At 48.3% G+C, this 24593-nt stretch overlaps 1 protein-coding gene across 31 annotated transcripts in view; it reads right to left on the reverse strand.

The window, feature by feature from the left end:
• The window catches only part of LOC108000201 (forkhead box protein P1), a 199376-nt gene that overhangs the window by 60834 nt on the left and 113949 nt on the right, over positions 1-24593 (reverse strand). For 30 of the 31 annotated variants that reach the window (XR_009832381.1, XR_009832382.1, XM_062083797.1 and 27 more), the window contains one exon: positions 21940-22074. Coding sequence is in view for 29 of the 31 variants with exons in the window: in XM_062083797.1 (XP_061939781.1) it covers positions 21940-22074 (135 nt within the window). In the remaining 2 variants the exon portion in view is untranslated. Of the gene's footprint in view, positions 1-21939; positions 22075-22133; positions 22372-24593 lie in introns of those variants that run through there. The other variant, XM_062083809.1, reaches the window with a different exon arrangement.

The following is a 24593-nucleotide window of genomic DNA, read 5'->3' on the forward strand; positions in this document are numbered from 1 at the left end:
AAATCTTGTTAGCCTCGGTTATACGGCCGGGGATACCGGTTCGTGGATTCGAACGGGGAAGGGGGTTGCAAGGGGGAGTTTAGCGAGAAGCCTGACACCCGAGGCATTCTTCCGAGGATACCTCGAGAGCGCGAAGACTAAGATGTGAAAGACGGAGAGAGAGAGGGAGGGAGGAGCAAACGATTCGAAGAGGAAGAGGAAGAAGGGGGATGGTCGTAGAAACAGGCAGGCATACAAACTTGTTCAATTATGATCCTCGATTACAACTATAAAATGCGATATTGTTCTAACCACCACACCCTAACGCTTTTCATTCGCCTCGACGTCACACTGCTACCCCTTATGTACCTTCGCAGCACACACCTTCCCTTCCCTTCCCTCCCCCCTCCCCGATTCCCTCGTTTCGGCTTCTTCAGACCCGAATATCCTCCATTCTGAAATATACGCCTTCGCCGTATTAAACGGCGGGCTTGATTGGCGCGTCACCGTTGCTCACGTATCGATTTATCGGAGAGGGAGAGGAATTTATATCCTTTCCCGTTGCCTCAGGCGGATGTAATGGACGGTGGAAATTCTCTGCAGGTGGATTTAATTTAATACAGACCGGCCGTCGTCGCGCTGTTTTATTCGCGCTCTTCCTCCCCCTCTCTCTCTCTCTTTCTCTCTCTCTGTTCGGGAGAAAGATATGATTCTACTTTTCATCCGCAACAGCCACCTCCAGATTTCGAGGTCCTCCAAGTTTTCAAACAAGGAAAGAAACAGGGGGGAGAAAGATACGATTTTCCCCTGTACGAATTTTCCCGATCGAATTAGGATAAATTCGAAGGTTACAAGGATTGGAATGTGTGTGTGTGTGTGTGCAACCCAATGGGAATAATCGACGTCAAGTCGGCCACCCAAACGGAATTATAGTCATTCCTTGGCGAGGGACGAAAGTGGCGCACAGAAGGTGTATCCCGGAACGGTGGTGTTTCAACGTGGAGGATTACGAAACACCTTGAAACCGTTCCCAAGGGTTCCCAAGCGAGCGGGGCCAATCTTGTACGAACGTCACGGCTGGCCAATAAACGCGAGAATCACTAAGCTAACTACTTCGGGCCACCGAGCCTTGTCCTGTCCTCTCCCTTCAAACTCTCTCCCGCCAACCCTTTCGGCTTGATGCTCCTTACACGAGAACTCCCGGAATCGTACGGGATACATCCTGGTTTCGTGCGCATTTAATTAAGCTGAGAGCGTCGCCGCGATCGCAATGACTTTGCGATTCTCGAGGCGAACTCGACCCAAAATCCAATTTCTCTCTCTCTCTCTCTCTCTCTCTCTCTCCCTTTTTCTTTCTTTCCTCGGTTGGATCGCGCACGATTCTTTCGCGATCCTTTCAATGATTCGCTTTCCTTGCTCCGAGCTGTTATTATTTCTTTTCCATCGATCGAGATATATCGAAGAAAATGAAAGAGAGGGTGCTTTCCGTTCGTTCCCTTGTTGATATTCGTTGGAAGAAAAGAATTGGAAGATAAAAAAGAGACGTATTACGTTGAAGAATCATCGGAGTAACGAGGCTCAACGTCAAGAAATCTGACAGAAAAGGAAAAAAAGAAAAAAAAAATCGCGAAAAAGTTTCGAGATACGTATAAACGGAGCCACGCTTCTTCTTCCTCGAAAGTAGCTCGGCAAACAAAGCTATTTATTAACGTAATACCTCGCGAAACTTTCTTCCCCTGCGTATCTTCGATTCGCTCGGCTAGACTACTTTTTCCACGATACAACCCCTTGTATTAAACCAAAGAGGAATAAAGGGGGGAGAGAAAAAAAAAATAGGAAAGAGATATAAGGATATTTCTCGGTGAACAAAATCCAAAACGATTCCCTAAACTCCCTTTCCCTTCGTGTGCTCCGTTTTTCCTCAAGTTGAATCAGGCAGGAAACCATTCATCCCTTCCCCCGGATTTCACTGGTTCAGCTTCCTGCCGCGCTTTACGAACGTTTAATGCATCTGGTGTATAAGTGGCCCCTATAACAAGGATCAACAAGCGTGGCGGAGAAATCCGCGCCTTACGGGATACATCAGCAGCCATATTTACATTCGCTGTGTAATAGCGGCGCGATGATGCCTCCACCCAGGCCCGTCCACTTTTCGTTCGCCTTTCGAGAATTTACACTCGTAATTCCATGATGTTTGTTTCCACCGTTGGCTTTCAGCGCAACCCTCTCTTCGGCGGAAGGTGGGGGAGAGGGAGGGGGACGAGGGGGTGGTGGTAGGGTCCACCTTTTCGCTTCCTGTTCCTCTGCCTTCGCTTCTCACAGCTTGCTTTTCACAGCCTCCTCCAATGTCCCTCTTATATCCTCGCCGTTTTCGCCCTCACCTCCTCTCCCTCTCACACCCTCTTACACGCGCTTCTCTCTTGTTTCCCGAACGAACGATACCCCGGTAAGCTCTCCAAGTAAGCTCTCTCCTCCCGGCGGCGGCGGCAGAGAACACGCCCCGCGGGCAATCGCGTGGCCTGTTTAACTAGCCTTTTAATTAGAAACGGTTAAAAATTCACCGGTGCCACGAAATACATCCGGTCGCCTCAAAATTGTGCGTGGCTGCAACCCTGTCGAGAAGCCGGGGCGAAGCCACGGCTCTCCTTTTGTTGCGTTGCGCTCCCATTGTGCGGCCAGACCTGCCTAATATTTACCGCCTAGCCACTCGGGGCTACGCCACCCCCGCCGCCTCCGGGGACCGGCAACGAAGATACGATTCGCGACGTCTCGCGATCAACGATCGAACGTCGAATTCCGCCCGCGCGTTTCTCAACCGAGTATTTCAAACGATCGATTTCACAACTTCGATTCGCGAAACGAGTGGAAAATCGAGACGAGTATTTTTAATTCTAATCAAAGTGTACCGACTTTGCGCGCACGGATACGCGTGCGGGTGTTCGCGTTTTCCGCATCGAAGTCGCACATCTATCGGGTATCGTGGGTGAATTCAGAATTCGCGGAGGAAAGGTAGATGAAGGGTATTACGATACAGGTGGGGAGAAACGGCAGCGATCTGACTGGCCGCCGCGTTGAAATTAAATAATTAGGATTATTATGAAAGAATTCGTCTTTGTGACGTTACAGATCGTATTATGTACATGGTCTGTGTGTATCCGGTCGAAAGCACGTGAAAAATTCTATCTCATTTGATATCCTCTGCCGTTGCATTAACACACGTATAATAATGCACCGACCATCGAGTTTTCCCGTGCATTTGCACGGCCGTTTGCACCGACTTCCGCTCAGCCCCTCTCTCTCTCTCTCTCCCTCCCTCCTTTCCTCCATTCGGTGGATCGCGCTCGTTTCTCGTTTGGCGAAAGAGAAAATATTGAATACAATATGGGCCGCGGCGCGCGTATTATTTACACGCGCAGGCTTGGATTTTTTCAAAAAAACTCGCACAAAGAGTCGGATTTAATTCGTTTTCGGCGGAGAATATTCATTCGCGGCGGGCGAAGCGTACACGCGCGGGGGTGGCCGAGCGAAAAAACGAGGAAGAAGGATCGGGGAGAGGGGGGAAAAAAGGACATGCATACACGTATGGAGAAACAAAAAGAAACTTGCATCTGTTCGGGGTCGCGTATTATACGCGCGCTGCTACCCGCCCAATAGAAAACGATAACAGCGCGCCTCCCGTAAGAAAGACCACGCGAATTTTCGCTCCGGATTTCGCGATACCCGTGACCCTTGAATCCTCTTTGCCCGGGGAATTAACGTACCTACGTACCTACGCGCGAATTTACAGACTATTTAAACGGATTTACCTTTTATTTCGTCTCTTCGGCCAACAGCGTACGTATATACATACCATCTCATTCGCGCCACGGAAGGATAACCATCGATCTGGCTGGGGGAACGAATCTTTGCCTCGAACACTATGAGAATTCTTTATAGGACGAATCTCCGCTTGGAAAACTGCTGGAACGGAGAAGAACGAATTCTTCCGCCTCCGAGAGCCTGTCCCGCGAGTGGACTCCCCACTCCTTCCCTCCCAGTGCAATATTGAATTTATTCAAGCCTACGAAGTTCCCAGCCCTAAATAAGAAAGGGTTGTCGCGCGCCCACCGCCTTCGGCAAGAGCTTCCTTACATCCTCCATACCCGCGGCGAAACTTTTCTCGCCGGAACATCCGCCACGTTGGGGGCAAAAATACCCGGAGACATTATTAAATACGATTATCCCTCTCTTTGGAGAGAGGGAGAGAGAGAGAGAGAGAGAAAGAGAGGGTGGCGGAACGAGGACAAGGAATAAGACGGAACGCAACAGTGACAGAGGGAGGGTGGAAAGAGGGCGGTAGATTGGGAAAGGGGTAGTAGTAAGTGAAAAAGTGGGCGTGGTGGGGTCAGGCAGGGTAAAAGTAAAAAGTTAGGATGATGGTATGCGACTTGTGAGAAGTGGGATGCAGCTCGAAAGGGTAGAAGTAAAAGAGATGGTGGGATGGAGAGAGGGAAGGGGAGAGTGGAGGACGTTAGGTTGAGCCGAGCTCAGCCGGTCGAGCCTGACTCGGCTCTCAAACTTTGATACGATTAAGACGGAACGAATTAATCTTCATCCCCGCGAACGCCGTCTGCTGGCAGCCGCAGGGATAGAAAGAGGTGGCGAAGAAATTTTTAAAAAAAAAGGGGTGAGCGATCGTCGGAATGAAGGAGAAAGAGAGAGAGAGAGAGAGAGAGGGAAAGAGAGGACGGAGGAAACGGGTGTCGAGGACCGAGGGTCGCCTTTGCCCGAACCCTCTTCACTTTCTGGCGAGAAGGTGACGTTAATTAGAAAAGCGCGACGAGATTTCTGACTTCCGAGCCGGACCACGATCGGTTCCCGCCTCCTTGTCTCTCGGTTGACTTCGAGGGATGACCCTTCGAGATTTCGAACGAGAAAGACGGATTTTCAAACCGTTCCCCTTTCCTTCGAATGTAAACCGATCTTGCTCGAAGCTATGTATCCGATTCTTTACTCGAGTATCGTTTAAGAAATTTTATAAATACGTAGGTTAAGTTTAAGAGATTTTCGTTCGTTCGTTGTTTTAAATCGATCATAATTTCGTAGGAATAAGAATTGTGGAATTATTAGGGGGAATTTGGAGGATTTTGGAGATTCACGATGTACGCCGCTGCGCTGCGAAGATTAAACAAACGCTTGTCGCTGGCGCACGAAGGGATAGTTCGAACTACGAAAGGCATGGTCAGCAGCGGTCTACCGGTCGTTTTTAATCCCATTGTGAACATGGCTTAATCGAGAAACCATTACCCTGGTTTGCTGCGCGAGCTAGACTGTCTGCAAGGGTAGGGCCCTCTTACAGTGGAAAGGGTGGGCATGTGTTTCCTATGATCCTATGGATCAAGCCTCGAACCGATAGAGAGAATGAATTGTACTCTCCGTCCTTTCTTCCTCTCCCTCTCTCGTTTCGTCACAGAAAATCTTCCATTCGAAAAATACCAATCTTCCCAAAAATAAAATATATACCGCGAAAAAAATACTTACAGATGAAAAAAAAAAACTTAATCGAATAACAAAATAAATGTTTAAAAATCTGGAAAAAAAGGAAGAAGAAGAAGAAGAACGAGAAGAACGTCCATATCACGATACTCTGCACGAATTGAAACAATTTAGTCTCCAAGAATATTTAAAACGCGTACCAAAACGTTATACGAGGGCGTAGAAATTTTGCCTCGACAGACAGGAAAAGACCTTTTCCCCGCAAGTAGCCCCTGACCGGTGCACCCTGTCGCGCGGGGATTCCACCGCCGGGTCCAGGAAGCTCACGGCGAAAAGTCAGATGGGGACGTCCACAGAGCGGGAGTGGTTTTGCTGATCGGATGGTATTTAGCAATAAAGTTCGATTCCCCGGGTCGTGGGAGAAAGAAGCAGCCCCTGATTTCGTCGGGGTTGCGAAAATTACAGTTCCCGATCCGTCCGCACCATCCGCAGTGACGTGCAAGTGGCCGCGTTTAACCTCGCCATCGTGTACGTCGGCCGAGGTGTGAGGTTTGTCCCACGACTGCAGAGGTCGCACGGAAAAAGGGGAACGATCAGAGACGGAGAGAGACTGGAGCGTACTCGCCGAGGTGCGGAGATGGCTACGAGGTCGAACGACAAAAAGACCACGGTCCGATGGAATTGTCGTCCATTCCATGGTGCGGAACGGAAATCATCCTCGAAACGGTTTCGAGGAGGAGACTTTCTCCGATCTTCCATGATCTTTACGTACTGTCCCGCCATCGTTTGAATTTATTTTCCCTGGGACGGAGCAAGATATTCGATGCAGGTGGGATTCATCGCCTGATTTGCGCGTTGATTTGCGAGAGAGAGAGAGAGGGAGAACGAAAGATCGTCGCACATGGGATGGAATTAGAAAATAAAATGGTCCCGAGATTCGAGAGATTTAAAATTGACTTCGGTCGAGATAAATAATTTGATCGAAAAGCGAAGGGAAGTCGGACGGCAATGGAAGGTTCGAATTCTGTCTTGGAGCGAGAAGCTCGCGTCTCTATTTACACAATCGGTTCCCCGATGATCGAACGACGGATCCGTCGAGCAGAAGGAAAAGTATGGAATATTTAGCGTTCAGTGAGCTATAAAAGCAATTATATGGAAGCCATTGTTTGTCGGGAGTGCGCCTCCGCGATACGGGGGTCGAACAGTCGAGATGACGGCGGGTGAGGAGAGGGGTGAGGTCCGACCGGAGGCAGGAAGCATCGGTCCAATGAAAATCAGAAGTACGGAGCAATAAATACGACCGAGTCGATCCACCCTCTCCTCCCCTTCCCCTCCCCTTTCTTTCCCCATTTAGTCCTTGCCGGATCGACCCTGAAAACCCGGCGCGAATCTCCATTCAGTTCGAACGCGACCTCCTTCTTTCCCTTCTGCAAACCATCCCGGTTGGCTTCGTTCTTGCCACCGTATTTCCCACTATCTTTCCTTTGACTCGTCACTTTGTCGGAATAAATTCCGTTCGTTCCCTATCAACCGTCCTGTCTCGAGATAAATCCGCCTAATCGAAATCGAAGCCGGGGGAAGAGGTCGGGGTTACGGTCAGGTGGTTTCGAGGAAATTAATCGGAGAGCGCATCGAGAAATTGTAAATTAAGGTTCCGGAGTAAGCGGAAAAATATATGGGGATAAAAATGACGGAGCGAAAGAGAGGAGAGAAAATTGGGAGGGGAATGGGAGGAATGGAGGAGGAAGAAGGAGGGAGGGATGAGTCTGGAGTAGGAAAGTAGGAAAAGTGCAAGCAGCTGTCGGGGAAGTGGAAGAACAAGAGGAGAACTTGGCCCGAAGAAAAGAGAAAAGGAGAGAGGAACGTGAAAACAGGGTGTCGGAGGACCATTCTAATATAAATGTCCCCGGCCCCGAAAAGCGGAGACATTCCCTAATTAAAAAACTTGAAAAATTAATACACATTTCTCTCGGTGCTCGGGGGTTGTGTTACTCCTCGTTTAATCCTTGGTATCTGATCGGCCATCTGTTCCCAGCCATCTCGAACCTGGCACCGTTGCCAGTTTTTTTTTTTATCCTCCTCTTTCACCCTCTTTCAAATTACTTCTTGTACACGCCCGTCCCTTTCTTCGATGCCGCTTCTAATCACCACCCCGTTTACGATAAACTTTCTAATTAACGCGAGGAGAGCCGAGAGAGGTTTCAAGAGGAGAGCACCTCTTCACCGCCACTGGTTGTCCTACCGAATCAACGGGACCATCCGTGGAGGAGGAGATCGCCTGCTATCCCTAAAACACGTGGAACGCGAAATGAGTTGGCGGGGAAACGGGGTTAACGCGTCGATCCTGATTTTCAGGAGCTACTAGACACCTACTAGACAAAGGGCGGACAAAGAGCGGAAAAGCAAAGATATCGCTCGGATGAGCGGAAGCAAGCATGAGAGGCTCGAAAGGAGAAAGGGTTGACGCGACTCACGATCCGTCTCGTCGTAAAGGGTTAAAAGGAGGCAGTCGAACTCCTGCTGGCAGCCTATCGTTATCAACAATTCAATAGTGTTTAACTTATTTATGTGCCGTTAAATGCCGGGACTAATTAGATGGCGGCATAAAGATCCAAGCCGGGTACCCTCGGCGGGCCCTCTTCTCCAAGTGGTTCGTCGCAGCGCCTCGTGGGGTGTAACGTGCACCAGCCACATCGAGGCCGAACGAGGGGTGGAACGAAGGTTACGGAGGTTAGAGGAAAGCTTCCATAACCAGCCGGAGACAGACAATGGCAAAGAATGAGCCAGTCTCTCTTGAATAGGCCTCAAGACACTGAACGCTATAATGCGAAAGACTCCATTGTGACGCGGGCAGTTAAGTGCTCCTGTCTGGTCTCCAAAACGAAGTGGGCTACCGTTCTCTCTCTCTCTCTCTCTCTCTTTCTCCCTCCCTCTTTCTCTAAGTCTCCTCTTTAAAACCGGTGTTCCCTTTGCTCGTCGCATCGTCACCTCCTGCTCGATTCGAGTAGCTCGACGATTCGGTCGGCATATTAAGGTGAACTGCAGGTATTCGATTAGAAACCTCTCGAGCACTACTATCCACTCCCTTCCCTTTCCTTTTTTTTATCTCCGAGATAATTCTCCATTCGAATCTTCCGTTTATTTTTTTCCATCCCCTTCCCCCTCTCCTTTCCACCAGTTCTTCGGTGAATCTTTAGAAGCGGACGGCTTCCCGAATCTTGCCGAGCGTGAATCCCGTACCAACGACGCGGATCTGGGTAAAGAATGAAATGAAATGTTGGATATTTAAGGGCGGAAGGGAGGAGGGAGAAAGGAGGGAGGGAAGGAACGAGACAAGATGAGCCGCGGTGGCTGCGAAACTTTCGCTCCGCTCTGCGGAAGAAGCGCCTGACCGCGGCACGATTCACGGATGATAAATCGTTTTAAACCTTTTTCACCGGACTCGTTCGGCCGGAAGTAAAAGGAATTTAAGGTCCAATTGGAAGATCCCGGAGATACCGGGAGGTTGTGTAGTTGAAACAGAGACCGAGAGATAATGGGTTACTCTGTTGGTTACGGGGAGGGGGGAAGGGGCGACAAACGAAGAATCTTGCTCGCGATGATTTCCCTACTCCTCTCTCGATAACGAGCGAGGATATTGTTATAAACGGGGCGAATATTCGAGATGTATAACGAAACGAGGCGCGAGGTATTGCGGCAACGTTTTACGAGGCGACGACAAATCACGATCAGAGAGCGGTGATGTAACGGCAGTTCTCGTCGTTCGGTCGACTGGCAAAAATATAATTCGAACTGTACACCGAGCAACGTTGCAGATTTACGATGTGTCGCCACGACGTGGACGACAAGCACACAACACAAGTTGGGCCGACGCATTACTAGATTCAACGATACAAGCGTGCACACACACACACACACACAAGCGGGGTACCGAGGTAACACCTTTCCCCACTATGTGTGTTAGCGATTCGCCATCGAGCGACGTTTTGCTTTATGTACACTGGCCTCGGCGATACGTGATGTATGATAAACAACACGTGTTAACATGTAACGAGAAGAAAGAGCGTCGTCGCGCACGTCTTGCTCTTGTGCCCGGAGGCGGAAGATGGTTTATCCTTCTTCTACGAAAATATTGTTTATCTTTTTTTCCTCCTCCTCCTCCTCCTCTTCTTCTTCTTCTTTTTCTTCTTTTTTAACAACATGTCGAAGAAAAATAAACGACATTTTTTTTTTCCTCTCTTTAACGACGATTTCGAACGTTGCATTTCAATTCAATTACCATACGCGGAGTTATATCGCGGACACGATGAAAATTTGCATTCACGTACAACAAGTTGGGGTACAAAAGTCGCTTTGCCGCGATGCGAATTTAATATAAAGGTAGATTTCTAGGAAGGAACTAGGAGAAGGTGTACGGTGTGTAGGTGTGCGCCTCGATCTTAAGTGTGAAAACAATTCCGAGAAATAGCTTCTGCATTCAGTGTTCTCAGATATCGGACGTGCTGTTCTTTGATACATTCGGAAGGTGTGATATCTGGTTGCTTAACCGTATACGCCCGACCTTACGCGATGCACGCAAACACGCTTGTCTTCGAGAATTAACGTTTTATCAAGGCGATGCGACCGAAGAATTAAATTCACTGCGGCGCGATAATTGTTTGTAGTAATGAGAAAAGCGAAGGAAAACAGTAAAGGATTTGACGCAAACACTATCTACGCTCGCGATAACCGCAAATTATTAGCGGCTTTATCGTATCTAGTTTATTGTGCTAGATAAGCTCGTCGTTTACCTGATTGTGTTTCGCGAAACTTGTAACCACTGCTACGTCTTAGAACAGTCGTAACAGTGACTGGGTTTTATCGTGATTTATGAAATCATTTATTATTCTGAAAATCCAGAAACAGATTATCGTTGGCAAATATATAGCACGATCCTTAATCTCTCTCTCTCTCTCTCATAATTTTACTAAAAGAAAAAAGCAAAAAAGAAGCAATTAAAAAGAAACTACAGTTACAATTGGAGAGAGGAATCGCGCGATTCCTATTTCGTTGCGATTAAATTTTTTCCCTTCACCCTAAAAGATAATCAAGCGCGTCGAATATAAATCCACGAATTCTGGAAACAACAACAATGGTGGGAAAAGCGTGGGCCGATTCTTCGCGCATGGACGTGTAAAAAAGGAGAGAGAAAAAAACGAGTCGCGTGCAAAAGACAGAGGTCGGTGTCGCCTCCGAAATGGCGTAACTCCGCGGTCGTTCGTTTCTCTTATATCCTTGATAGCCGGTCGTAAACCGAATTAACAGTACGGTTACCACGTGAGCGTAGTTAGCGTGCGCCTAGCGTGCTCACTCACACGATTCAAACGTGTAAACTCGCACGAGAGAGGAAAGAGAGAGAGAGAGAGAGAGAGACTTTCTCGCGGACGTATTCGACTTGGACGCACATAAGCGCGCGAGCATACGACGACGCGCAGCGAGGAGGAACCCGGCGAATTCGCCGACACGACGCGTGTGCACACGTCCATCCATCCTCCTACACACACGCTTATGGACACGGTTGAGGAAACGGTACACACGTAGGGAAGAACGCGTGTGGATGAGCGTGAGCAATAAGAGGGACCCGACAGAGGATATCATAGAAGCGGGGTAGTAGCTCGTGAGGAATGGTAGGGGGCAGAAAATGCATATCCAGGGGATGAAGAGGCGGCCTCTCAGGGCTTGGCATGGTACAGTGGCTACCCAGCCACCGCCTCCCCCTCCCCCGCTCCTCTCCCTTCCTCGACCACCGCCACCCACCCCCTCAAAGCGAAACCCCGTACCTCTCGCGAAACGTACATCTACTTCCTCTCCCTGCCTCCGGCTCCCACATCCACCCTCCCTCCTTCCTCTATCTATCTATCTTTCTCCTATTTCACCCGCGGTGCAGTAGTCGCTTACTACACCGCTTCCAAATTCGCGTAATAAAGCTAGCTAAAAGAGATGGGACGGGGTGGAGTGCGGGGGCGGCCACGCTAAGTACATTTACACGGATAGATGAAAATACGGGGAACGAAGGAGCGCAAGGGAAAGGTCGGTGGTCGGAAGTCGCGAGGTATAGGTATAGGGCAGAGAGGAGGGCGGGCTACTTAACATTCTTTACCCTGGGACGGGAGCAGGCGGTGGAGAGATCGTGTTACCTCCTCCCTGTTCCTCCCTCCGAAAACCGAGTGTGGGCGAAGGTACTAGATACGTTTGTTTATAGATATACGGGGGTACATTTTTGTCGTGACACGGTGAGAAAGAGAGTGAGTTTGGGAGGGAAAAGGGGAGGAGGAGGGGAGAGGGAGGGAGAGAGGAAGGAAGGGCGAGACACTCGTTATAATTTCGAGCATAACCTGTTTGCACGAGTCTATATTTGCGCTCGGATACTAGGCGAAACTACGAAGCCCCGTTTGTCCTTCCTTTTTTGCCCCCGTTCTTGCGCCCGCACCCCCTCCCCCATTTTTCGTCCAACTTCAGGAGAGAGGGTCGCTATTTTTGAGGAACATGCACGGATACGCGTTGTCCGGATTTATTTTGCACGTTCCTCGCAAGGATGAGGGTTCTCGAGAAACGAGAGAATTCCGTTACACACCGGAAACGGAAGGATCGTTTCGTTGTTACGTCGATTTTCAAGATCCCCCTCCCTCCCTCTTCCCACGATCCCACTCTGAAATCACCAAATCTCCTCTCTTTTTTTATTTTTTATTTTTTATTTTTTTTTCGTACGTTTTTAAACGAGCTCCTCGCACGAATCGTTACACTCTCGCGTACAACGATCCCCGATATTTTTTTTCTACAAGGAGACAAGGAAAAGTTCTAAAATACACGAGTACATCCTTCCTGTACGGATATTCCCTCCCTTTCAAAAAAATTTCGCCTATTTATCGCGAAACAAACGATACGCCGGCCAATTAAATAATCTCGGGGAAAGACTCGGCGCCACCAGCAACGGTTGAAAGCGATCCGATTAAAAAGCGGTCCGTGCTTGCGCGAAGGGGACCATACATATTCGTAAGGAAAAAATACCTCTTCACTTTCGCTCCGCCACGCTTCCCACCGATACACGCGTACGCGTTCAAGGCAACGCAAACTAAACTTGTAATTTACAACATCTACGCTCTTTCGCCCTAAATGGGAAGACAAAGAGAGAGAGAGAGAAAGTATCAAGGGTTACTCGTCGTTCTTTTTCTCGCAACCGTTTCCCCCCATTGGAAACGTCGGACGCGTATATGTGATATCTCTTTTTCGGCCGTGCACACCACCATACAACGAACCCTGAATCGTGGGGGTGATCGCGAGTATGTATATATATTTATTTATTCGTTTTTCGCGAAAGAACAAGGGGGTCTGTCGGCACCCTCCCCCTCGTACATCTCCTCCCCCCTCCCCTCCCCCCGAAACCAGTGAAGTGTGTACCAGAGGAAACCGGCGCTTTCGTCGACGTGCAGAGCTCGATGATAGAAGAGCGTGCACACGCTCCTGTTCATCGGATACCGACTCCCGCTGCAGGCTACATTGGAGCAGATTAACCGGAAGGGATTATTACAAGGGAGGATGGAGGGATGTACGCATTTATTCCGGCCAAGGGATGAGAAGGACCTGCATGTTACTCTACAACTCGGCATCGCGACTCGCGGAGAGAGCGAGAGAGATATTCTTTTTAATTCTATACTTCTCCCCCCTCCCTCTTCTTTTTTCCTCTTTCTCTCCCTCGACTTGTTCAAAAACCCATCCCCCAAACCCATCCGGTCTTCGTTCCCCCTTTCGCTCCTTCCTACCTGTCCTTCAAAACCGATCCTTCCTTCGATTTCATCCGCGATTTACACGAGCAGAAATCCCGTAACACGACGCGAAATTGCCCCCTTTTCGCAACCGATCCCTATCCCGTTTGATCGACCGAACGAAAACGTCCCGCCCCCTCCCTTCCCATCTCCCCTAACCCCTATTACATCCCCTCGAATCGTTAATAACGAGATCGATCCGAATTATCGTTAGGGGCCGTTAGATTTTCCCTTTTTCTCCTCTCTCGATACGATTTACCGATACCGGCCGACAAACCGCCGGGAGATTGTTTCGTGCGCGGGTGAGAGGTGATCGGCGAAACGAAGACATTCGCGAATGAATACGAGTAGGTAAAAGTGCAAATAGAGAATTGGGGTGGTACATATGATGAAATAGTGGCGCGGGACATCGAGGGTACGAGAGGAGGGGGGGGAGTCGCGCGGCTCGTTCGACAAACAAACGATGGGGTTTCGTTCCAACGATCGAATGCTTCTTTGGTCGGTACACAAGGGGGCGGGATGCGCATGGGTATTTTTCAACAAACTCGACGCTTTAACGTTCCAGTTCACGGTTAACGCTGCCAATCGTAAATTCTCCATGATCGGCAGCATTGTACGCCGCCGCTTCTCACCAGACAGCGTAGGTGAAGGGAGGGAGGGGGAGGCGGCCTCTCTCCGTGCACGTACGTGACAGATACGGAAGGGTGGAGTGGGCGTACAAGAGGGTGTAGGAACTTGACGAAACACCCGCGTTGGATTCCACGTGCACGCGCGAAAATACTCGATCGGTATTCTCGGACGAGAAGCTGGGATTATCGCGTGCACGTGCCGGCCAACTCCTCTCCGTGGTATTAAACGATTCGACGAGTTTTATTTATTCAGGAAATGAAAATCCTAATAGACTTTCGCTTCGTTGTTATATTTTTCTTGCCCGGCGAGAGACCAGGCGTGCCCGCTATTTACGTACGTACCTTTTGCGCGTGCACGACCGCGTCCATTGCAGCCTCTCTCTCCCTCTCCCCCTCTCCTTCTCTCTCTTTCTCTTCTATATCGCGTCGAATACGTGATATCGCAACCAGGCCTTCTATAACGCTTTGTTAAATAACATAACCAGAGTGAGCGATCTTCTGTGCAAGTTTCGGAAGGAGTTTGTTTGAAGAGCAGGGAGAATCGTTTCCCCTTCTGTTGTCCGCGGATTATCGCGTGTCCCTCCTCCCCTTCGGTTATCATTACCAATCGGTACGGGGGTTTCACGATCGCGTGTCGAGCGAGATGCGCGTCCAATTCGTTGAGGATCGAGCCAAAAAGAAAAAAAGAAAAAAAGAAAGTAAAAAATAAACTATATATACAATATTCCCTCCTTCCCTGTTAACGACAAGTGTAACAAGTTTGATCGGTTGGATCCAAAGAATTTTCGCGTGTTCGACGGTAAAAGCGATGGATAGATAGATAGCAAAAAAAAAAAGGGAGCAGCGTGTAATGCAAATCGTTAAAGAGGGGCTCGATTAATTAACGTCGACTTTTCTTCACCGTCATTTGCAAGAAAAATAGCTCCCTCCCCCTCCCGCGACCGCTTTGGCCGCGCACGTTGGTTCGATAGAAGCTTACTTAGGTATTAAACTACAGCCGTGTATTGTTTAAAGGCTCGCGTGTGTGGGATCGGTCACCCTGTATAAGAGAACCGTGGTAAATATTAGGTACCATCCTGGCGGCGTTAAGTGTACAATGGTGAGAGGCTGCCATGGGGGTGTAACGGAGTAGGGTGAGCACGGGGTGAGAAAGACAGAGCGAACGAAAGTGGGGGAGGGGGTGGTGGAAGGATACCTTTCGTCCGTAGAACAGCCGAAGGTAGAGATGGAGGCGGCGACCAAATTGAATTTGGGTTCTGGCCTCTGTTTAGATTCCTCGTTGGTTGTTTAGTTTAGAGGAACAAAGAAAACATCTATGTGTTTATTCTAGCCAACGCTTCACCCCCATCCCTGCTACTCTTGCCACGACGTGCCTCCCTCTCTCCCCTCCCCCTCTCTCTTTCACATTATTTCTGTCCCTCGCGCGAAACCACTCTTTCTTCTTCATCCCTCTTCCCTCATTTCCCTTCAACCGGATTCCTCGACAATCCACAAACTCTCTCTCTTTCTCTCTCCCTTCCCATACCGTATGCACGTTCTTTTTTTTTCTTTCTTTCTTTTTCTTTTTATGCCAGTTTCCAACCCTTCCCTGTGTCCTCTAATTCGTTAAATACGCCCCTCGCGTCGTTGCATCCCTTTCCCTTCCCTCCAATCTCCCTCGTCCAGCGTTCCCCGTAATCGTAACCTCCCCGATCGTTTCTTTCTTTCCAACAAAATCTATGAATATCGATAACCGTGGTATTTATTCGTTCGACCGAAGGTGTTATCGTTCTTAAACTTCCATCGTCCCCTCCCCCTGCCAACCGACGACTCGAGGATTCGCGAGGAGCGAACTGGATCCGTGGGAGGATTCGCAATTTCCAAAATAAACGCCGCCTCCGCAAATAATCATCGCGCGTGCTTTTAATTAAATTTCACCGTCTGCCGCCGTTAACCGGCAGAGTTACCGAGCTCGAGACTATCTTCTTCCAATTCATAAATGTCCCGACTGATCCAAGACAAGAAGCAACAAAGACGAAATACCCGAAATCGATGCTCGATTCCGAAAAGAGAGAGAGAGAGGAAGAAATACGTCGAAATTGAGAAAAGCGAGGACGAAATCCACGCATTGCCACGCCACTGTTCTCGGTGATAAAAACTGATAAGGGGAACGGCGCGTGTACTCGTCAAGATAAAACCGAACAGATGTGAAAATGTTCAACGCGCGATGTATACAACGGTGTACATAACGCTTAATAATAACTCGGCTACGTTTCGTGAAAAAATACCCGTCCGTTTAAATACGTACCGTTCTATCAAATTGGCTATATATCGTTATCCATTCGGCGAACTTCTTTTAAATTCGCGCCGATCCGCGAAAATAATTATACGATGCGAAAAGACGCGCGACGGGGGATTAAAACTCGGCGCAGACAACGGGGGCGATGTTTAAAGATCGATGCGACGTGGGAACAGAGTTGTTTCAGGTGTACTTCGCGTAGAATCCCCTCGATGTTTGAGATTTCCGAGGCGAAAGAGAGACGGGGCAAAGATTTAGCGGTATTCAATGGTGTTTACACGGAGCGACACGAAATGTTTGGCCGCGATTCTCTCGCCAGTTATTTCAGGTGGCCAACCGGAGCCTCGTAGTTTTGTCAACCGACGCGAAGCCGATCATAAAAACTTCGGGAATCGCATCGACGCCATTCTATCGACGTGACACGACTCGTTACCTAACTGTTTCTCGTGGACTGTTTGGTTGACACGTTGACGGGGAGGAGAGGAGCGTATATGTGTATATATATATATATATATATATATATATATATGGATAGGGAAATATATGTACGCCGTTATTGTAAACTGTGGAAAAAAAGAAAAAATTCCGGATGATTAATTTCTGGTAGTATCGTCTACGATTCTTGTGCATTCCGAAGCGAATTGATCGGAGGAGGAGCGACAAGAAAGAAATTTCACGATATATCTCTTTTCCCCCCATCTTTTTTAAATATTTTTCGAATACATTCCGTTCGACGAAAGGTTTATATCGCTGCTCCCTTGAAAATCCTATCGCGAACGTAATCGCGTGCAACGAGAGGGGAATGGCGGAGGAGGGGAAAAAAAAGAAAATGGAAGAGAGGCATCTCCGTTAGATATCGTTGAAATTTGGGAGGATGTTCGACTAGATTTTCTCAGGTATCACTCAGCGGCAGGAATCGAGCGTGTGAATAATGGAGGGTAATCGCCCTTGCCAGTCTCTGTCGACCTTCGCCCCTCGAGGGTAGTAAGGTGGGAGACTAGAAGGGTGGGATTTCTAGATTGGATTTAAGTACACAGCCGTGAGGTTTCAACCGGTTAATAATGTAGATAAAACCGAGACTTCCAAGACTATGCGAGACGTCGCGATGTTGTGGCGAACTTGAATTCTCCCTTGGCTTCTATCTAGCGCCGACCGTTCCTTGGCTGATTGAATATTCCAGAAATTGACAGACATCGCCGAAACATTTGGCACGCTACCAAAATAAATACCTCGGATTTCCCGTTTCTTCTTAATCGTTGCTAATTTACGTCGTTAACGATCGAATTAGTCCGATTACAGAGACCGATGTAACCTGTTCATAAACAAACTTGTTTATGGACATCGTGGATATATTATGGGTATTTCTTCGATTCGGCATCGTTCGATCAAAATAAACGATTATCACCGTAAAATTTGATATTTGGGGAATTCGATAGCCGATAGAATCGAAACACTCGAACCGAAATATAACCGAGATCAAGTATCATCTGTCGCACGGTTTTCCAAAGGAGTGAAAATTAAACGAGAAACGAAATAAGGAAGGAAAGCATCCCGTTCCGCTTCCGTCACTCAAAAAAAGAAGAAGAAGAAGAAGTCGCCAGTCAGCGGATCGTTTCACTAATTTATTAAAATCCTCGTCACAGTCGTCATCCGACGTCGCGCGAACGGGAGAAACACCCCTTTCTTCGTTCTCTGGAAAGAAAGAAGATGTAAGAAAGAAAGAAAGAAAGAAAGAAAGAAAAAGGAAGAAAGGAAAAAAGTGACGGAGGAGGAAGAAGAAGAAGAAACGCGGGCGAAGGAAACGCGAGAACCTCCTTTTATGCGCGGGCCAGCTGGCTCAGCACGACAAAAATTCTTTCAATTACGGAAAACCGTGCCCTCCTTAATTCCCCGGGCATCGATATTCATAGCGAAGCGTGTTACGTAAAAAATTACGACGGGATTTGGCTTTCGTGAGAGAAAGAGCCGGAGAGAAAGAGAATGGGAGAAGCGGTAGGATGCGGATCAAGCTGCAGCCTGAAGTTTTCCTACAGGAATGCGGGGGTGCGGGGGTAGCGCGAAGAGGGTGGAAAAGTATAACGGAAGCGAGCGAGCGAGGGAGGGAAGAATTGGGCAGCAAAAAGGGGGAGCGGGACGGGGAGCAGGGCAGGTTGATTGGAAAGGACAGCCTATCCGCAATTTGCGAGGCGAAAGAGGGGAATCGGAGGTGAGAACTCGTCTTTCATCCTTTCTTTTCGTTCCACCATCACCGCCCACCTTCTTCCACCCAGTTTTTTCCTCTATTTCTCGTTCTCGTCCTTCGCCCTCCTCTCCCGTCCCCCTCCTCCTCCTCCCCCGTTATCCAAGCGCATCCTCTCCTTTCTTCTCGCCTACTACGCCACTACTACTACTACTACTACTACTACTAGCACCACCACCACCAGCCAGCAACCCCTTTTTTGCATTTCAAGGGAGGAGCGCGGAGGCCATCTCCTCCTCGTCAATAGCCGAGCTGCGGTGGTGCCGCTCTTATCCTTTAGGAGGGGGCAGAGAGAGGTCCTTTCGATCCTTCCTCGGTCCACGGGAACGGACCAGGTTTGGATATTAACCGTGGAGATAAACGGCCCCCCGTGATTCTAATGAAATATCGACACCGGCGAAAGTTTGTTTAATCAGGGAATTCCGACGTCGTGATCACGAATTCCAAGTTGATCGAGGGGGTTATGGGAGTGGAGGCAGGGAGCAGGGGGCAGGGCTCGTGACGTTTTAATGCGTTCTTTCCTCCTCCTCCTCCTCTCCTTCCCAACTTGGTGTAACACTCTCTTGGTGTGTTAAAGGTGTGTTGCGGGATATATATTCCGAAAGGGCGAAATTGGAAGGAGGGAGAGGGAGGGAGGGAGATGTATTAAACCGAGGCGACAGGAAACGATTCGTCGAATTCTATTTTTTGCACACCCTTCCCCTCTCGTCCAACGGATTTCAAAATGTTCGCGGTATCGACTATCGGGCTAATATTAACGGCGGCAAATCGCCGTATTCGCGACTACAAACCGAGTTTAGCCGCGCGGCGTTTCATCAAAACGGATACAGGTCGGAGGACACTTTATTTTTCGCGGGTCAGGCTAATCCGCGCGCGCCACACTCCCGTCCCGACCCGAGAGAAATCGGCGGATTCATTATTTAACGGATATCTTATTTCGTTTAAAATACGATTGATAGGATCCGTCCATTCGATCCGATTGATTCGACGTTCCGCAAATACACGTGTTAACGCTTTCGCACATGGATTGTTAATTTCATTTGTAGCCGATGATCGGCAACGTATCCGGTTCTCGATTCCGGTCCCCGTCGAGCTTCGGTGTCTTCGACGTCTCTCGAGCAAACCTCGAAACCCCTTAAATTATAAACGGATCGCTGTTTCGCGGGAATCGGATCGAAACCTGATGGAAACTTAAGGCGAGGCTCGAGGAGATCTCAAGTTTAAACTCGTGTGGCCGGTCCCTCTGCAAGTTTCGCGTCAATCTTCGCGCTAGTTCTAATTAATTTCTGATAAGGGATAATGGATCGACGCGATCCGTATTCCAATTTCTGATTCATTTTTCTATTTTCTAACCCCGTTCGACTCCACGATTACGACTCACGTTACGATGAATGAAACGAAGTAAAAGAACGAGGTAGACCGAGATAGATAATATCTGTCCGTGAATCTATATCCGTTCGAGAATGAAAACGTGGAAGGGAGGGGCAGAGTGTAATTGCAAATAATTGAGCAAGGAAAACAATTGAAGGTATTAGCAGAGTTGGAACATCAGCACTGGCGTTGAAGTTACGGCGGGTAGCAAGACTGGTCCTTCCTCCCTCTCTCCCTATGGGACAATGGACGAGGACAGGAAGTCGCGGTCGAGCTGGCGAATGGTCAGCAGAACTTGATAGTTTCTCAAAACTCGATCTTCGAATCGCCTCGAATCTCACGATCTCCCCAAGCCCTTTCGCCACTACGATCGTAGACGTATCGTCTAATATATTTTACCGAACGAACGCGTCCATCGTTGATCGATACGTTCTCGATACGTCGAAAAGTAATAATAACGAGAAATAACGATTCGATTACCTTTTCGCGACAGTTTTGACATGCAAGCTGGCGATGATTCTATTTATGCAACCTTTCCAGCTTGCTTTTAGCCGGGAATCAAACGAACGAATTAAACAAAAACTCGTCGAAAAATTAGACCACGCGATGTATCGTTAAAAATATCCCTTCTCTCTCTCTCTCTCTCTCACTCCCTCTCTGTTCTTCCCCTTTCACTCCCTTCCTCTCTTTCCTCGATACACTTATGTATACGTGTCAGACCGACGATAAGCGAATCTCTGTTTACACGTAACCAACAGGCGAGCAGATGTACGTGTCGCACGTGTAATTCACAGGCCCGTGGTGGTACACACGTATTTACCTGGTGCGTCACGTGAACTTGATATTCACCGTTACTATCTACGCACACGAGCGCGTAAACGCGGTGTACGAATAAAAATATCCCCGGCTAATGTGTCCCAAGCGATTATTAAAATAATTTATTTCTACCGGTGGTGTGGGCGTTATCGATGAAAGAAAACTTATCGACCGATCTCGCGCACGAATGGGGTGAAACGTTGAATATCCAACGTTTGATGGAAAAATGAATGGGAGAATATGGGGATTAAAAAAAATGTTTCAAAATATATTAATAATCCCGATCGATCTTTCCTGAAAACGAATGAGAAATCGTTTTCGTCTTTTTTATTTGTTTATGCATTATACATACATATATATATATATATATATAGATATATTTTTTGAAATTGTTTGAAAACTCGACAATGTTTGCCCGACGATAAAGAGGCACACGAGTCAGGGAAAACCGTGTGTCACGTATATACATATATATATATATATGCATTCCAAAGGTGACTCTATACCTGGGCTGGAAGGTGCGTGCGACCATATTCGTCCCCCTATTCGAAAAGGAAACCGTCGAAAAGGCCGCTTTAAGGGCCATAAAACATTTGTTTCCCTCGACGACGCTCGCGCCGCTACCCGGAACGGTATATTGCGTTCACCCGCGAACGCGGGATTTCGAATTGAATTTGAAATCAGGGGGCTCGATTTTATGGTGGCCGGGTGTCAAACGCGTCTCAAGTATCGCGTTCGAAAAACTTATACCGCGAGAAACAGAGAGAAAGAGAGAGAGGGAGAAGGAAGAAAAAGTTTCGCTTTAAAATCGGAACCCTCCTCGAAGAGGATCGTTATCGGTTTACTCGTTTACCAGCCTGTGTATCGACGCGCGAGATGCGGCGGTTTGAAACGGTTCGATTTCATTTTCGATTCCCTACGAGACCCGCAGGACTGAGATACGAGAGGGATAGATCGTAGCCTCTTATCGCTCCGAGATTCTTCTATTCCGAGAAATCAATGAGTCTAACCGGACGTCTTGGCGACCGTGTTCCTCTTTATCGTACGTAAGCAGATGTTTGCTTCTAAAATTAGTACTGTTTATGGAGTGAAGTCGTCGGTTATTAATAACTCTATCTCCGCGTTCCACGTAAATTCGATTGAGGGAGGGGAAAAGAAAAAAAAAAAGAAAAAGAAAAAAATAATGATACTTGTCGTATCGATAAGTATCTTTTCGAAAATCGAAACGAGAAATCGTATCGTTTTGAATGAAATCATTCCTGGAACCATTGTAGAAACGCTTCACGGATCCGTAGGAAGATCCACACGGTTATCTTATCGAAAGCAAATTTCCAGAGATTAATTCCTTACCTGGTCGTTGTCTTGTTGATCTTGGCCGTACGAGGGGGTGTCACCGTTAGGGGTGGTGGCGGCGGAGGGTCGCTGTGACGTTGACAAGTTGATCGCTCCGTCTCCGTCTGTGTCATGATCCATTATGCCATCGTCCTGAAATCACGATCATCGTTACGTCAATCGGTCTGCTGGCTTCCTTTGGTGCACTGAACTTGAACACCGTTGTTGAACTCCGATTCTCGTTATTACGTCACGCCGCGAAATTTCTCGACCGGCAAACGAATTCGCCGCCATCGTTCGCGAAAAAGATGTTTCTCACTCGCGAAACGCGTAAGTTTATAATAACGATCGTGTCGAAAGAAGAGAGAAAGAGAGATAGAGAGAAAGAGGGAGAGAAGAAGAGAGAGAAAGAGAGGAAAAGATCGTTGATTCTATGAAGATCTGTGCGAAATGTGCTTTTGTTATACGATATTACCCTCGGCGGGCGAACAATTTTAGATCACGTATGACGCATGTGATTCCATACACTCGAGGCAAAGGCAACAATGTTTGGCTGGCGGCACACAAATACGCATCACACACACACACACAAACGCACCGCTAATAATATATTCTATCGTTTGCAGTCTCGCGTGACGGCCAAGTAAAAATGTACAACGGTGTAGTACCCCTGTTTTTTCGTGTAAACAGAATTATTCGGTTTGCAAAGATTTGCTTACTTTAAGAAAAGTCCTTGGTCCCCAATTTCAAACGTCCAACGGCCAGCTTGGAATTCATGGAAGCGCGATACACACGAAGCGTCTCTTCGCGACAAGGACGTCTTTTCTCGATACGCCACGATGAGCAACACTTTTCGCGACGCGAGAGAGAGAGAGAGAAAAAATAATAACGTCGCAGATAGAAGAGCACACGTTGAACACGGACACCATTCGCGGGGAGAGAGAGAGAGAGAGAGAGAGAAAGAGAAAGAGAGGGAGAGGGAGAGAAATAGAGAGAGAAGGAGAGAATTCAACGACGAGGATTCACTGTGGGCCGGAAGTACGCCGAATCTCCAACTGGCGCATCAACGAACACGCGTATTAATCGTTAATCGTGTCCGGGTTTTCCACCAAAAACAATATTCACCACAAACTCACACGAATTTGCTCGTTTGTTCTCGTTTATAACCTCGAAACGAAGCCACGATATTCAATGGCGTCACCGTTCGCGCACGCACAGGGTGAAAGAACACAAGTTTGAAGGAAACGACGACGCGGGGTACGACGTACACGCACGTGGACCGCGCAAAGGAGCCGTCAAAATTCGTGTGCGCGGATGAAACTCGCGATGGAAAGAGAAAAAAGGGGGAAGGAGAGAGAGAGAGAGAGGGAGAGAGGGAGAGAGGGAGAGAGAGAGAGAAAGAGAGAGAGAAGAGGAAAAGGAGAGGAAACGAAAAGAAAACGGATGGAACGAGGGAATGACGAAGAAGAAGGCGGTGCAGACGAATGCGATGGAAGGAGGACGAGAACTATGGTGGAGGAGGAGAAGGAGAGGAGGAAACAGGCGACGCCGTAAAGAAGACGAAAAGCAACGTTCACGCGGCGACCGAGTAGCGAGGACTAAACACTAAAAGCGGCACAGGCATACCAAGCAGCCCAACCGGCGAGGCTGTTGCTTATTGTGTAAATATAAACAAATATAGTTGAAACCAACCAACAGGCCTGCTTTCAGCTCTCCCTTCTCTCCCCTCCCTGCCAAACAGTCTTCTACTCTTGTGTGTGCCCTACCTTCTCTGTCGGCATCTCCCCCTCCCCACTTATCGCGGCCTCTCTGTCCTCCTCCCCTACCCCACAGTCGTGTCTGAAGACTTTGCCCCTCTCGCTCCACCGTAACACCCACCCTTCGTCACGTCCCTGACCCCACCGCCGCCAGGCAAACCAGTACATCATATACGAGGCACGTTGTATACCGTTGCTGTGTGGCTGACTGGCTGCCTCGGCTTAGCTTGGCCTGGCCTGTTCTCTCTCTTTTGCCTTATGCTCTTCTCGTCCCATATGCTCGTCTGTGCTCGAACATTACGCATCGTCGCACGGTTGTTTGGCAAGCGGCTGTTCGCGACGCCTAACTTCGTGACAAGCGCGGCTGGTCGACCGACTTCGTTGCCGACCGACTTCGATAACCGACCAACCTCGCGGTCGTTAGTATCCGACCGGTCAATTTTGCATTTTTCCAGCCCGAGGAAACGAGGATTTTATCCCGAGGCGTGTGACTTGTTTCGATATCAGTCTCGATCAGTGACGAGAAGATTTTATTACAACGACCGATTTTTTTTTTTAATAATGCTGATACAAGGATTAATTAATACATGGATACTCGGAACAGGGATCGATGACGTTTCCCTCTATTCGAGCAAAGAATCGAAGATTTCGTGGACACAGTTAGGTTATGGAACGTTACGAATGAAATTGGAACAAACGTTGAGAAAATGATTCTTTAGCACTGTGGATCTAACGAGCAGATATTTCTCGCGATAAGTGGAATATAAGTTCGACTGTGACTCTTTCAGCCGCACTCGAACCGTTCGATTCACGGGCTCACTAATAAATTATGAATATTCCGCTCTTGACTGGTTACACACGGACACGAGGAGGTGGTCGCACACATCGATCCGCAGATACGTGTGTACACGTGTT

This window comes from Apis cerana, linkage group LG13 (genome assembly GCF_029169275.1).
Source record: "Apis cerana isolate GH-2021 linkage group LG13, AcerK_1.0, whole genome shotgun sequence".
Lineage (NCBI taxonomy): Eukaryota > Metazoa > Arthropoda > Insecta > Hymenoptera > Apidae > Apis > Apis cerana.